This window comes from Nerophis lumbriciformis, linkage group LG16, assembly GCF_033978685.3.
Source record: "Nerophis lumbriciformis linkage group LG16, RoL_Nlum_v2.1, whole genome shotgun sequence".
NCBI lineage: Eukaryota > Metazoa > Chordata > Actinopteri > Syngnathiformes > Syngnathidae > Nerophis > Nerophis lumbriciformis.
Genome location: NC_084563.2, coordinates 4462737 through 4477167, shown reverse-complemented (window position 1 = coordinate 4477167; position 14431 = coordinate 4462737). Strand labels below are relative to the sequence as shown.

The window sequence follows — 14431 nt, the reverse complement described above, 5'->3', positions numbered from 1 at the left end:
TGTAGTTGTACTACCATCATGTATTTAGTTGTACTACCATCATGTATTTAGTTGTAGTTGTACTACCATCATGTATTTAGTTGTAGTTGTACTACCATCATGTATTTAGTTGTACTACCATCATGTATTTAGTTGTAGTTGTACTACCATCATGTATTTAGTTGTAGTTGTACTACCATCATGTATTTAGTTGTACTACCATCATGTATTTAGTTGTACTACCATCATGTATTTAATTGTATTACCATCATATATTTAGTTGTTGTTGTACTACCATCATGTATTTAGTTGTATTACCATCATGTATTTAGTTGTAGTTGTACTACCATCATGTATTTAGTTGTACTACCATCATGTATTTACTTGTACTACCATCATGTATTTAGTTGTAGTTGTACTACCATCATGTATTTAGTTGTACTACCATCATGTATTTAATTGTATTACCATCATATATTTAGTTGTTGTTGTACTACCATCATGTATTTAGTTGTAGTTGTACTACCATCATGTATTTAGTTGTAGTTGTACTACCATCATGTATTTAGTTGTACTACCATCATGTATTTAGTTGTACTACCATCATGTATTTAGTTGTAGTTGTACTACCATCATGTATTTAGTTGTAGTTGTACTACCATCATGTATTTAGTTGTTGTTGTACTACCATCATGTATTTAGTTGTAGTTGTACTACCATCATGTATTTAATTGTACTACCATCATGTATTTAGTTGTAGTTGTACTACCATCATGTAGTTAGTTGTACTACCATCATGTATTTAATTGTACTACCATCATGTATTTAGTTGTAGTTGTACTACCATCATGTATTTAGTTGTACTACCATCATGTATTTAGTTGTACTACCATCATGTATTTAGTTGTAGTTGTACTACCATCATGTATTTAGTTGTACTACCATCATGTATTTAGTTGTACTACCATCATGTATTTAGTTGTACTACCATCATGTATTTAGTTGTACTACCATATTTAGTTGTAGTTGTACTACCATCATGTATTTAGTTGTAGTTGTACTACCATCGTGTATTTAGTTGTAGTTGTACTACCATCATGTATTTAGTTGTAGTTGTACTACCATCATGTATTTAGTTGTTGTTGTACTACCATCATGTATTTAGTTGTTGTTGTACTACCATCATGTATTTAGTTGTAGTTGTACTACCATCATGTATTTAGTTGTAGTTGTACTACCATCATGTATTTAGTTGTTGTACTACCATCATGTATTTAGTTGTAGTTGTACTACCATCATGTATTTAGTTGTTGTTGTACTACCATCATGTATTTAGTTGTTGTTGTACTACCATCATGTATTTAGTTGTTGTTGTACTACCATCATGTATTTAGTTGTAGTTGTACTACCATCATGTATTTAGTTGTTGTTGTACTACCATCATGTATTTAGTTGTAGTTGTACTACCATCATGTATTTAGTTGTTGTTGTACTACCATCATGTATTTAGTTGTAGTTGTACTACATCGTGTATTTAGTTGTTGTTGTACTACCATCATGTATTTAGTTGTAGTTGTACTACCATCATGTATTTAGTTGTAGTTGTACTACCATCATGTATTTAGTTGTTGTTGTACTACCATCATGTATTTAGTTGTAGTTGTACTACGATCATGTATTTAGTTGTACTACCATCATGCATTTAGTTGTTGTTGTACTACCATCATGTATTTAGTTGTACTACCATCATGTATTTAGTTGTTGTTGTACTACCATCATGTATTTAGTTGTACTACCATCATGTATTTAGTTGTTGTTGTACTACCATCATGTATTTAGTTGTTGTTGTACTACCATCATGTATTTAGTTGTTGTTGTACTACCATCATGTATTTAGTTGTAGTTGTACTACCATCATGTATTTAGTTGTACTACCATAATGTATTTAGTTGTACTACCATCATGTATTTAGTTGTTGTTGTACTACCATCATGTATTTAGTTGTAGTTGTACTACCATCATGTATTTAGTTGTTCTTGTACTACCATCATGTATTTAGTTGTTCTTGTACTACCATCATGTATTTAGTTGTACTACCATCATGTATTTAGTTGTACTACCATCATGTATTTAGTTGTACTACCATCATGTATTTAGTTGTATTACCATCATGTATTTAGTTGTTGTTGTACTACCATCATGTATTTAGTTGTAGTTGTACTACCATCATGTATTTAGTTGTAGTTGTACTACCATCATGTATTTAGTTGTTGTTGTACTACCATCATGTATTTAGTTGTAGTTGTACTACCATCATGTATTTAGTTGTAGTTGTACTACCATCATGTATTTAGTTGTTGTTGCACTACCATCATGTATTTAGTTGTAGTTGTACTACCATCATGTATGTAGTTGTTGTTGTACTACCATCATGTATTTAGTTGTTCTTGTACTACCATCATGTATTTAGTTGTACTACCATCATGTATTTAGTTGTACTACCATCATGTATTTAGTTGTACTACCATCATGTATTTAGTTGTACTACCATCATGTATTTAGTTGTACTATCATCATGTATTTAGTTGTACTACCATCATGTATTTAGTTGTAGTTGTACTACCATCATGTATTTAGTTGTTGTTGTACTACCATCATGTATTTAGTTGTAGTTGTACTACCATCATGTATTTAGTTGTACTACCATCATGTATTTAGTTGTACTACCATCATGTATTTAGTTGTACTACCATCATGTATTTAGTTGTACTACCATCATGTATTTAGTTGTACTACCATCATGTATTTAGATGTACTACCATCATGTATTTAGTTGTACTACCATCATGTATTTAGTTGTACTACCATCATGTATTTAGTTGTACTACCATCATGTATTTAGTTGTACTAACATCATGTATTTAGTTGTATTACCATCATGTATTTAGTTGTACTATCATCATGTATTTAGTTGTACTACCATCATGTATTTAGTTGTACTACCATCATGTATTTAGTTGTACTACCATCATGTATTTAGTTGTACTACCATCATGTATTTAGTTGTTGTTGTACTACCATCATGTATTTAGTTGTACTACCATCATGTATTTAGTTGTTGTTGTACTACCATCATGTATTGTTTTCCCTCTATGTTTTCTACATGACATCACTATAGTTCCTTTGTATTTCTATATATAAAAAAGTTCAAGGAGAAGTGATGTCATTTAGTGACATCATTGCAATGAAGTATACAAATAAATGTCAGTGCGCACCTCCAGCTCCTTGTCGAAGCGTCCCGGGCGCCTCAGTGCGGGGTCGAGGGCGTGGGGCCTGTTTGTGGCCCCCAGGACCAGCAGCTGTCCTGCGTGGCCCTCCTGAACAGACAGGAGGCACAGTCAGCGGTCGCCATTTCTGTTGCTATAGCAACAATCCACTCACAGGAAAGGGCACAAGGATTGCTAATTAATAATGAAGTCCTAACTTACAGAACCGATGCCATCCATGAGCGTCAGCAGAGAAGCCACGACTCGTTTCTCCACCTCGTTGTGGGCGTCATCTCGCTTGGGACACAAGGCGTCCAGCTCGTCGATGAAGATGATGGACGGCGTCCTGCGGACACGAAACAATGATAAAATAAGTAAGAGCACAATAATCATCACTTGTCCTTTCATTTTTGTTCCACTTCCTGTCCTGCGGGTGGCGCCGGTTCACATTGCACAGCAGGCGTTGGAAAAGGAGCAAAACATCATTGTGCACAGCAGCGCCACCTGCAGGATGAACTCCGTCACTGTCCCACTAAATAAGTAAGACATGCAAATAAAAAAGTGTAAAAAAAACCTGAATACAGTAAGAGTGTCCAAAAAATAAATAGTAAAATAAGAGTGGGGGGAAACTATTATTTAGATTGTTGTCTTTATTATTGTACTTATTTATACTTTCTCATTGTTTTATTTTGTTATTTTACTTTCTACACTTATTTACTGTACTCATTGCATTTTTACACTTTAATATTGTATTATTTATTTTTACACACTTAACGGTATTATTTAGTTATAGTCATAGTATTTAGTGGGGGGGAGGGTTTAACACTTTCTTACTATACTTTTTTTAATTTTATTTTTTACACATTCTTACTGTACTATTTTGTTTTGTTTTACACTTTCTTACTGTACTATTTTGTCTAGTTATTTTTACACATTCTTAGTGTACTATTTAGGGTTTTTACACTTACTTACTGTACTATTTTGTTTGTTTTGACACTTTTTTACTGTACTATTTTGTTGTTGTTTTACAATTTCTTAGTGCACTATTTTGTTTTATACTACACTTTCTGACTGTACTATTTGTTTATTTTTTGTACACTTTATTACTGTACTATTTTGTTTAGTAATTTTTTGCACATTCTTACTGTGCTATTTTGGGTTTTTTTATACTTTCTTACTGTACTATTTTGTTTAGTTATTTTTACACATTCTTACTGTACTATTTGGTGTGTCTTTTTTACACTTTCTTAGTGCACTATTTTGTTTTTGTTTTACACTTCCTGACTATTTTTTTTTACACTTTCTTACTGTACTATTTTGTTTGTTTTGACACTTTTTTACTGTACTATTTTGTTGGTTTTTTTTACACTTTCTTACTGCACTATTTTCTTTTTTTACTACACTTTCTGACTCTACTATTTTGTTGTTGTTTTTTACACTTTATTACTGTACTATTTTGTTTAGTAATTTTTACACATTCTTACTGTACTATTTTGGGGCTTGTTATACTTTCTTACTGTACTATTTTGTTTAGTTATTTTTACACATTCTTACTGTACTATTTGGTGTGGTTTTTTTTACACTTTCTTACTGTACTATTTTGTTAGTTTTTTTACACTGTCACTTTCCTATTTAATTTTTTATTTTTACACTTTCTTACTGCACTATTTAGTTTTTGTTTTACACTTTCTGACTGCACTTTTTTGGGGTGTTTTTTTTTTACACTTTCTTACTGTACTATTTTGTTTGTTTTTACACTTTTTACTGTACTATTTTGTTGTTGTTTTTAGACTTTCTTACTGTACTATTTTGTTTGTTTTGACACTTTTTTACTGTACTATTTTGTTGGTTTTTTTTACACTTTCTTACTGCACTATTTTCTTTTTTTACTACACTTTCTGACTCTACTATTTTGTTGTTGTTTTTTACACTTTATTACTGTGCTATTTTGTTTAGTAATTTTTACACATTCTTACTGTACTATTTTGGGGCTTGTTATACTTTCTTACTGTACTATTTTGTTTAGTTATTTTTACACATTCTTACTGCACTATTTGGTGTGGGTTTTTTTACACTTTCTTACTGTACTATTTTGTTAGTTTTTTTACACTGTCACTTTCCTATTTAATTTTTTATTTTTACACTTTCTTACTGCACTATTTAGTTTTTGTTTTACACTTTCTGACTGCACTTTTTTGGGGTGTTTTTTTTTACACTTTCTTACTGTACTATTTTGTTTGTTTTTACACTTTTTACTGTACTATTTTGTTGTTGTTTTTACACTTTCTTACTGTACTATTTTGTTAGTTTTTACACTTTTTACTGTACTATTTTGTTGTTTTTACACTTTCTTACTGTACTATTTTGTTTAGTTATTTTTACACATTTTTACTGTACTGTTTGGTGTGTGGTTTTTTTTTACACTTTCTGACTGTACTATTTTGTTTGTTTTGACACTTTTTTACTGTACTATTTTGTTGGTTTTTTTTACACTTTCTTACTGCACTATTTTCTTTTTTTACTACACTTTCTGACTCTACTATTTTGTTGTTGTTTTTTTACACTTTATTACTGTACTATTTTGTTTAGTAATTTTTACACATTCTTACTGTACTATTTTGGGGCTTGTTATACTTTCTTACTGTACTATTTTGTTTAGTTATTTTTACACATTCTTACTGTACTATTTGGTGTGGTTTTTTTTACACTTTCTTACTGTACTATTTTGTTAGTTTTTTTACACTGTCACTTTCCTATTTAATTTTTTATTTTTACACTTTCTTACTGCACTATTTTGTTTTTGTTTTACACTTTCTGACTGCACTTTTTTGGGGTGTTTTTCTTTACACTTTCTTACTGTACTATTTTGTTTGTTTTTACACTTTTTACTGTACTATTTTGTTGTTTTTACACTTTCTTACTGTACTATTTTGTTTAGTTATTTTTACACATTTTTACTGTACTATTTGGTGTGTGGTTTTTTTTACACTTTCTGACTGTACTATTAAGGTTGTTGTTTTTTTTACACTTTATCACTGTTCTATTTTGTTATGTAATTTGTACACATTCTTACGGTACTATTTTGGGTTTTTTTATACTTTCTTACTGTATTATTTTGTTTAGTTATTTTTACACATTCTTACTGTACTATTTGGTGTGGGGGTTTTTTTACACTTTCTTACTGTACTACTATTTTGTTAGTTTTTTTACACTGTCACTTTCCTATTTAATTTTTAATTTTTACACTTTCTTACTGCACTATTTAATTTTTGTTTTACACTTTCTGACTGCACTTTTTTGGGGTGGTTTTTTTTACACTTTCTTACTGTACTATTTTGTTTGTTTTTACACTTTTTACTGTACTATTTTGTTGTTGTTTTTACACTTTCATACTGAACTATTTTGTTAGTTTTTTTTACACTGTCACTTTCCTATTTAATTTTTTATTTTTACACTTTCTTTCTGCACTATTTAGTTTTTGTTTTACACTTTCTGACTGCACTTTTTTGGGGTGTTTTTTTTTACACTTTCTTACTGTACTATTTTGTTTGTTTTTACACTTTTTACTGTACTATTTTGTTGTTGTTTTTACACTTTCTTACTGTACTATTTTGTTTAGTTATTTTTACACATTTTTACTGTACTATTTGGTGTGTGGTTTTTTATACACTTTCTGACTGTACTATTTGGTTGTTGTTTTTTACACTTTATTACTGTACTATTTTGTTGTTGTTTTTACATTTTCTTACTGTACTATTTTGTTTAGTTATTTTTACACATTTTTACTGTACTATTTGGTGTGTTTTTTTACACTTTCTGACTGTACTATTTGGTTGTTTTTTTTACACTATTACTGTACTATTTTGTTTAGTAATTTTTGCACATTCTTACGGTACTATTTTGGGTTTTTTTTATACTTTCTTACTGTACTATTTTGTTTAGTTATTTTTACACATTCTTACTGTACTATTTGGTGTGGGGTTTTTTACACTTTCTTACTGTAGTATTTTGTTTTTTTCTACACTTTCTTACTGTACTATTTTGTTAGATTTTTACACTTTGTTACTTTCCAATTTATTTATTTATTTTTACACTTTCTTACTGCACTATTTTGTTTTTGTTTTACACTTCCTTCCTGTACTAGAGAAAAGCGCTATATAAATATAATTCACTTCACTACTATTTTGTTTAGTTATTTTTTCACATTCTTACTGTACTATTTGTTTTTTATAACACTTTTTTACTGTACAAATTAAAAAAAAAATTATTACACATTCTTACTGACCAACAATCACTCTATCACAAAAAAATAAGAGTTGTAGAAATGATTGGAAACTCAAGACAGCCATGACATCATGTTCTTTACAAGTCTATGTACACTTTTGACCACCACTGCATATAATTGTTTTCCTTTTGAAATAAAATATATGCATGATAGCAAATAATGTGATGTCATATTGGCCACGCCCACAGGTATCTAAGCAATCTCGGGGGAAACCCTGACTACATACATACTGTATATAATATTGTGGAGGGGGGCGTGGTCTGCGGGCCTGCCACGGAGCGGCGTGTGTAAGGACCGGCCTCGAAGTCAGCGGCAGGAGAGTAGATTACCCAGCTGGGGCTTGTTATCTAATCACCTGTCGCCCTCATTAGCAGCAGCCGGAACATGTACTATTCAATCATTTACCTGAGCGATGCTTCAGTGAATATTTGCCTCAGCGTTTCTTCCGTTTCTCCGTAGAACCTGCAGACCAAACATCTTTATTCACGTGTTTACTTGAAACAAATACTTTTATTGTTCATGTGAACATCTCACTTGCTCATGATCTCCGGCCCGTTGACCACGGTCATGTGAGCGCCCACCTCGTTGGCGATGGCTCGGCCAATCATGGTCTTGCCTGTGCCGGGGGGTCCGTACAGAAGAACTCCTCTGGGAGGGGGGATGCCTGGTGAAGATTATTGATTATTAGGGCCCGCATGGCCCATTGCATAAGGACTCCCACAAGGACCTATTGAATTTGTAAGGTTTTATTATTCTTTCGCACCCACAATAAACTGTAATTTGACCCACTTAACATGCTTCAAAACTCACCATATTTGACCCACACATCAGGACCTGCGAAAATTGCCTTTTTTTAAAAAAAAAACCGAACCACAAAACTCAAAATTGCGCTCTAGCGCCCCCTAGGGAAAAAAAAAACTAGACTGCCTGTAACTCCCACTAGGAAGGTCGGAGAGACATGAAACAAAAACCTCTATGTAGGTCTGACTTACACCTACCTTTCATAATTGTACGTCCTCGGGCAAAAATCAACAGGAAGTTGGCAATTCCCCCTTCAAGACATAAAAGTACTAAAAACAGTCACTTTTGCCTCTTTGAGCTGTAATTTGACCCCCTTAACATGCTTCAAAACTCACCAAACTGAACGCACACATCAGGACTGGCAAACATTGCGATCTAAAAAAAAAAAAACTAACCCCAAATCTCAAAATTGCGCTCTACTGCAATTTTTTAATAAAACGCAAAAAAAACTGGTCCTCGGAAGAAAAAAATGACAAAACTGCCTGTAACTCCCACTGGGAAGGTCGGAGAGACATGAAACAAAAACCTCTATGTAGGTCTCACTTAGACCTACATTTCATAAATTGACAACCCCCAGCAAAAATCAACAGGAAGTTTGCTATTCCCCCTTCAAAACAATTTTTTTGTAAAAACCGGTCACCTTCCTTCAAAAACGAACTCCTCTGAGCGCGTTTGTCGTTTCGCCTTCAAACTAACACAGGAGAGAGATTGACCCCTTGTGATTACAATGACAGAAGCGCTTTTTTTCTAACTGCTCCGGTTTTGATTTTATGACCCTTCAAAGACCCGCTGCGCTGATGCTGCTGTTTTTTTAAGATGGCTGCTTAAAAGCAGGAAGCAACGTGCCCACACAATGCAGACAAGGTAGGTACACTAGACAAAAGTCTTGGGACACTTGAGACTAAAAGTAGACAAAAGTATTGGGACAGTTAGGACTAGCACCTGCCAAATACGCGGGCCCGACCAATGCTGCTTGCAGCTTTAATTATTATTGTTTCACATTATCTCATTTATTATGTGTTCTTATACATGTTTTTTTTGTTAAGTGTTCTTATGTATATTGAAAGATGCTAATAAATTCATATTGATATTATACTACTAAAACGTGTTTTTATGAAGTATTTTAAGACAGTATTCCTGCCATATTGCAATGTAATTTTAATGCATTATAATTTTACATTTACATTTTTTTTTTATTATGCGTCAATTCAAAGGATGCTAATATTTAAATATTGATATTACTCCCATAAAACATGTTTTTGTAATGTAGTATGACAGTATTATTGTAACATTGCAATGTCATTTTAATGCATTATTAAAAAAAAATAATTTGATGTATTTTTTATTTATTTTTTCTTTCGAAGGATGCTCATAAATTAATATTGGTATTATACTGAAATAACATGTTTTTGCAATATAGTATATTATCACAGTATTCTTGTAATATAATTCATTTTTTCCTCTATATTATGTATTATTGTTTTCTTGTTCAGTGTCCTCGTGCCTTATGAAAGATGCTAATTAATAATCTTAATAAAACATATGTTTTATTGTAATATAGAACAATATGACGTTAATCTTGTTGTATTACAATGTAATTTTGTAGCACTATAATTTTACTTTTTTCATCTTTTTATTATTGATTGTTTTATTATTGTCTTTTGAAAGATGCCAATAAATTATTAATATTGATATTATACTGGTATGTTTGTGTAATATAGTATATCATGACAGTATTCCTGTAATATCATTTTGAAGCATTATAATTGTACTTTTTTTCATTTAATAATTTTTTTGTAGCTTGTTAATTGTCCTTGTGACATTATTTTTGTAATATAAAAGTGTATTTCCGTAGAACTATAATTGTACTTTTTTTTAAATTAATTATTATTAAGTGTTGTGTCTTTTGAAGGATGCTAATAATATAATTATTTATATTATGCTGATAAAACATCATTTTGCAATATAGTATATTATCACAGTATTCTTGTAATATAATTCATTTTTTCCCTCTTTATTATGTATTATTGTTCTCTTGTTAGGTGTCCTCGTGCCTTATGAAAGATGCTAATTAATAATCTTAATAAAACATTTTTTATTGTAATATAGAACAATATGACATTAATCTTGTTGTATTACAATGTAATTTTGTAGCACTATAATTTTACTTTTTTCATCTTTTTATTATTGATTGTTTTATTATTGTCTTTTGAAAGATGCTAATAAATCATTAATATTGATATTATACTGGTATGTTTGTGTAATATAGTATATCATGACAGTATTCCTGTAATATCATTTTGAAGCATTATAATTTTCCTTTTTTTCATTTAATAATTTTTTTTTTTGCTTGTTAATTGTCCTTGTGACATTATTTTTGTAATATAAAAGTGTATTTCCGTAGAACTATAATTGTACTTTTTTTAAATTATTATTATTATTAAGTGTTGTGTCTTTTGAAGGATGCTAATAATATAATTATTATTTATATTATGCTGATAAAACATCATTTTGCAATATAGTATATTATCACAGTATTCTTGTAATATAATTCATTTTGTTCCTCTTTATTATGTATTATTGTTTTCTTGTTAAGTGTCCTCGTGCCTTATGAAAGATGCTAATTAATAATCTTAATAAAACATATTTTTTTATTGTAATATAGAACAATATGACGTTAATCTTGTGATATAACAATGTGATTTGTAGCACTATAATTTTACTTTTTTCATCTTTTTATTATTGATTGTTTTATTATTGTCTTTGGAAAGATGCTAATAAATCATTAATATTGATATTATACTGGTATGTTTGTGTAATATAGTATATCATGACAGTATTCCTGTAATATCATTTTGAAGCATAATAATTTTACTTTTTTTCATTTAATACTTTTTTTTTTGCTTGTTAATTGTCCTTGTGACATTATTTTTGTAATATAAAAGTGTATTTCCGTAGAACTATAATTGTACTTTTTTTTTTAAATTATTATTATTAAGTGTTGTGTCTTTTGAAGGATGCTAATAATATAATGATTATTTATATTATGCTGATAAAACATCATTTTGCAATATAGTATATTATCACAGTATTCTTGTAATATAATTCATTTTTTCCTCTTTATTATGTATTATTGTTTTCTTGTTAAGTGTCCTCGTGCCTTATGAAAGATGCTAATTAATAATCTTAATAAAACATATTTTTTAATGTAATATTGAACAATATGACGTTAATCTTGTTGTATTACAATGTAATTTTGTAGCACTATAATTTTACTTTTTTCATCTTTTTGTTATTGATTGTTTTATTATTGTCTTTTGAAAGATGCTAATAAATCATTAATATTGATATTATACTGGTATGTTTGTGTAATATAGTATATCATGACAGTATTCCTGTGATATCATTTTGAAGCATTATAATTTTACTTTTTTTCATTTAATAATTTTTTTTTTGCATGTTAATTGTCCTTGTGACATTATTTTTGTAATATAAAAGTGTATTTTTGTAGAACTATAATTGTACTTTTTTTAAATTATTATTATTATTAAGTGTTGTGTCTTTTGAAGGATGCTAATAATATAATTATTATTTATATTATGCTGATAAAACATCATTTTGCAATATAGTATATTATCACAGTATTCTTGTAATATAATTCATTTTTTTCCTCTTTATTATGTATTATTGTTTTCTTGTTAAGTGTCCTCGTGCCTTATGAAAGATGCTAATTAATAATCTTAATAAAACATGTTTTATTGTAATATAGAACAATATGACGTTAATCTTGTTGTATTACAATGTAATTTTGTAGCACTATAATTTTACTTTTTTCATCTTTTTATTATTGATTGTTTTATTATTGTCTTTGGAAAGATGCTAATAAATCATTAATATTGATATTATACTGGTATGTTTGTGTAATATAGTATATCATGACAGTATTCCTGTAATATCATTTTGAAGCATTATAATTTTACTTTTTTTCATTTAATATTTTTTTTTTTTGCTTGTTAATTGTCCTTGTGACATTATTTTTGTAATATAAAAGTGTATTTTTGTAGAACTATAATTGTACTTTTTTTAAATTAATTATTATTAAGTGTTGTGTCTTTTGAAGGATGCTAATAATATAATTATTATTTATATTATGCTGATAAAACATCATTTTGCAATATAGTATATTATCACAGTATTCTTGTAATATAATTCATTTTTTTCCTCTTTATTATGCATTATTGTTTTCTTGTTAAGTGTCCTCGTGCCTTATGAAAGATGCTAATTAATAATCTTAATAAAACATATTTTTTATTGTAATATAGAACAATATGACGTTAATCTTGCTGTATTACAATGTAATTTTGTAGCACTATAATTTTACTTTTTTCATCTTTTTATTATTGTTTTATTATTGTCTTTTGAAAGATGCTAATAAATCATTAATATTGACATTATACTGCTATGTTTTTGTAATATAGTATATCATGACAGTATTCCTGTAATATCATTTTTGAAGGATTATAATTTTACTTTTTTTCATTTAATAATTTTTTTTTTGCTTGTGAATTGTCCTTGTGACATTATTTTTGTAATATAAAAGTGTATTTCCGTAGAACTATAATTGTACTTTTTTTAAATTATTATTATTATTAAGTGTTGTGTCTTTTGAAGGATGCTAATAATATAATTATTATTTATATTATGCTGATAAAACATCATTTTGCAATATAGTATATTATCACAGTATTCTTGTAATATAATTAATTGTTGTCCTCTTTATTATGTATTATTGTTTTCTTGTTAAGTGTCCTCGTGCCTTATGAAAGATGCTAATTAATAATCTTAATAAAACATATTTTTTATTGTAATATAGAACAATATGACGTTAATCTTGTGATATAACAATGTGATTTTGTAGCAATATAATTTTACTTTTTTCATCTTTTTATTATTGATTGTTTTATTATTGTCTTTTGAAAGATGCTAATAAATCATTAATATTGATATTATACTGGTATGTTTGTGTAATATAGTATATCATGACAGTATTCCTGTAATATCATTTTGAAGCATTATAATTTTACTTTTTTTCATTTAATAATTTTTTTTTTGCTTGTTAATTGTCCTTGTGACATTATTTTTGTAATATAAAAGTGTATTTCCGTAGAACTATAATTGTACTTTTTTTAAATTATTATTAAGTGTTGTGTCTTTTGAAGGATGCTAATAATATAATTATTATTTATATTATGCTGATAAAACATCATTTTGCAATATAGTATATTATCACAGTATTCTTGTAATATAATTCATTTTTTTCCTCTTTATTATGTATTATTGTTTTCTTGTTCAGTGTCCTCGTGCCTTATGAAAGATGCTAATTAATAATCTTAATAAAACATTTTTTTTATTGTAATATAGAACAATATGACGTTAATCTTGTTGTATTACAATGTAATTTTGTAGCAATATAATTTTACTTTTTTCATCTTTTTATTATTGATTGTTTTATTATTGTCTTTTGAAAGATGCTAATAAATCATTAATATTGATATTATACTGGTATGTTTTTGTAATATAGTATATCATGACAGTATTCCTGTAATATCATTTTGAAGCATTATAATTTTACTTTTTTTCATTTAATAATTTTTTTTTTTTGCATGTTAATTGTCCTTGTTACATTATTTTAGTAATATAAAAGTGTATTTCCGTACAACTATATGTGTATTTTTTTTAAATTATTATTATTATTAAGTGTTGTGTCTTTTGAAGGATGCTAATAATATAATTATTATTTATATTATGCTGATAAAACATCATTTTGCAATATAGTATATTATCACAGTATTCTTGTAATATAATTCTTTTTTTTCCTCTTTATTATGTATTATTGTTTTCTTGTTAAGTGTCCTTGTGCCTTATGAAAGATGCTAATTAATAATCTTAATAAAACATATTTTTTATTGCAATATAGAACAATATGACGTTAATCTTGTTGTATTACAATGTAATTTTGTAGCACTATAATTTTACTTTTTTCATCTTTTTATTATTGATTGTTTTATTATTGTCTTTTGAAAGATGCTAATAAAGTATT

The 14431-nt window shown here is 28.2% G+C and overlaps 1 protein-coding gene across 2 annotated transcripts in view; it reads right to left on the bottom strand.

Moving 5' to 3' along the window:
* afg2a (AFG2 AAA ATPase homolog A) overlaps positions 1 to 14431 on the bottom strand; it is a 274689-nt gene that overhangs the window by 239610 nt on the left and 20648 nt on the right. For both annotated transcript variants that reach the window (XM_061976526.1, XM_061976527.1), the window contains exons 6-9: positions 8065 to 8194; positions 7936 to 7992; positions 3468 to 3591; positions 3255 to 3356 (exon numbers count right to left, since the gene is read on the bottom strand). In XM_061976526.1, the coding sequence (XP_061832510.1) occupies positions 3255 to 3356; positions 3468 to 3591; positions 7936 to 7992; positions 8065 to 8194 (413 nt within the window). The remainder of the gene's footprint in view (positions 1 to 3254; positions 3357 to 3467; positions 3592 to 7935; positions 7993 to 8064; positions 8195 to 14431) is intronic.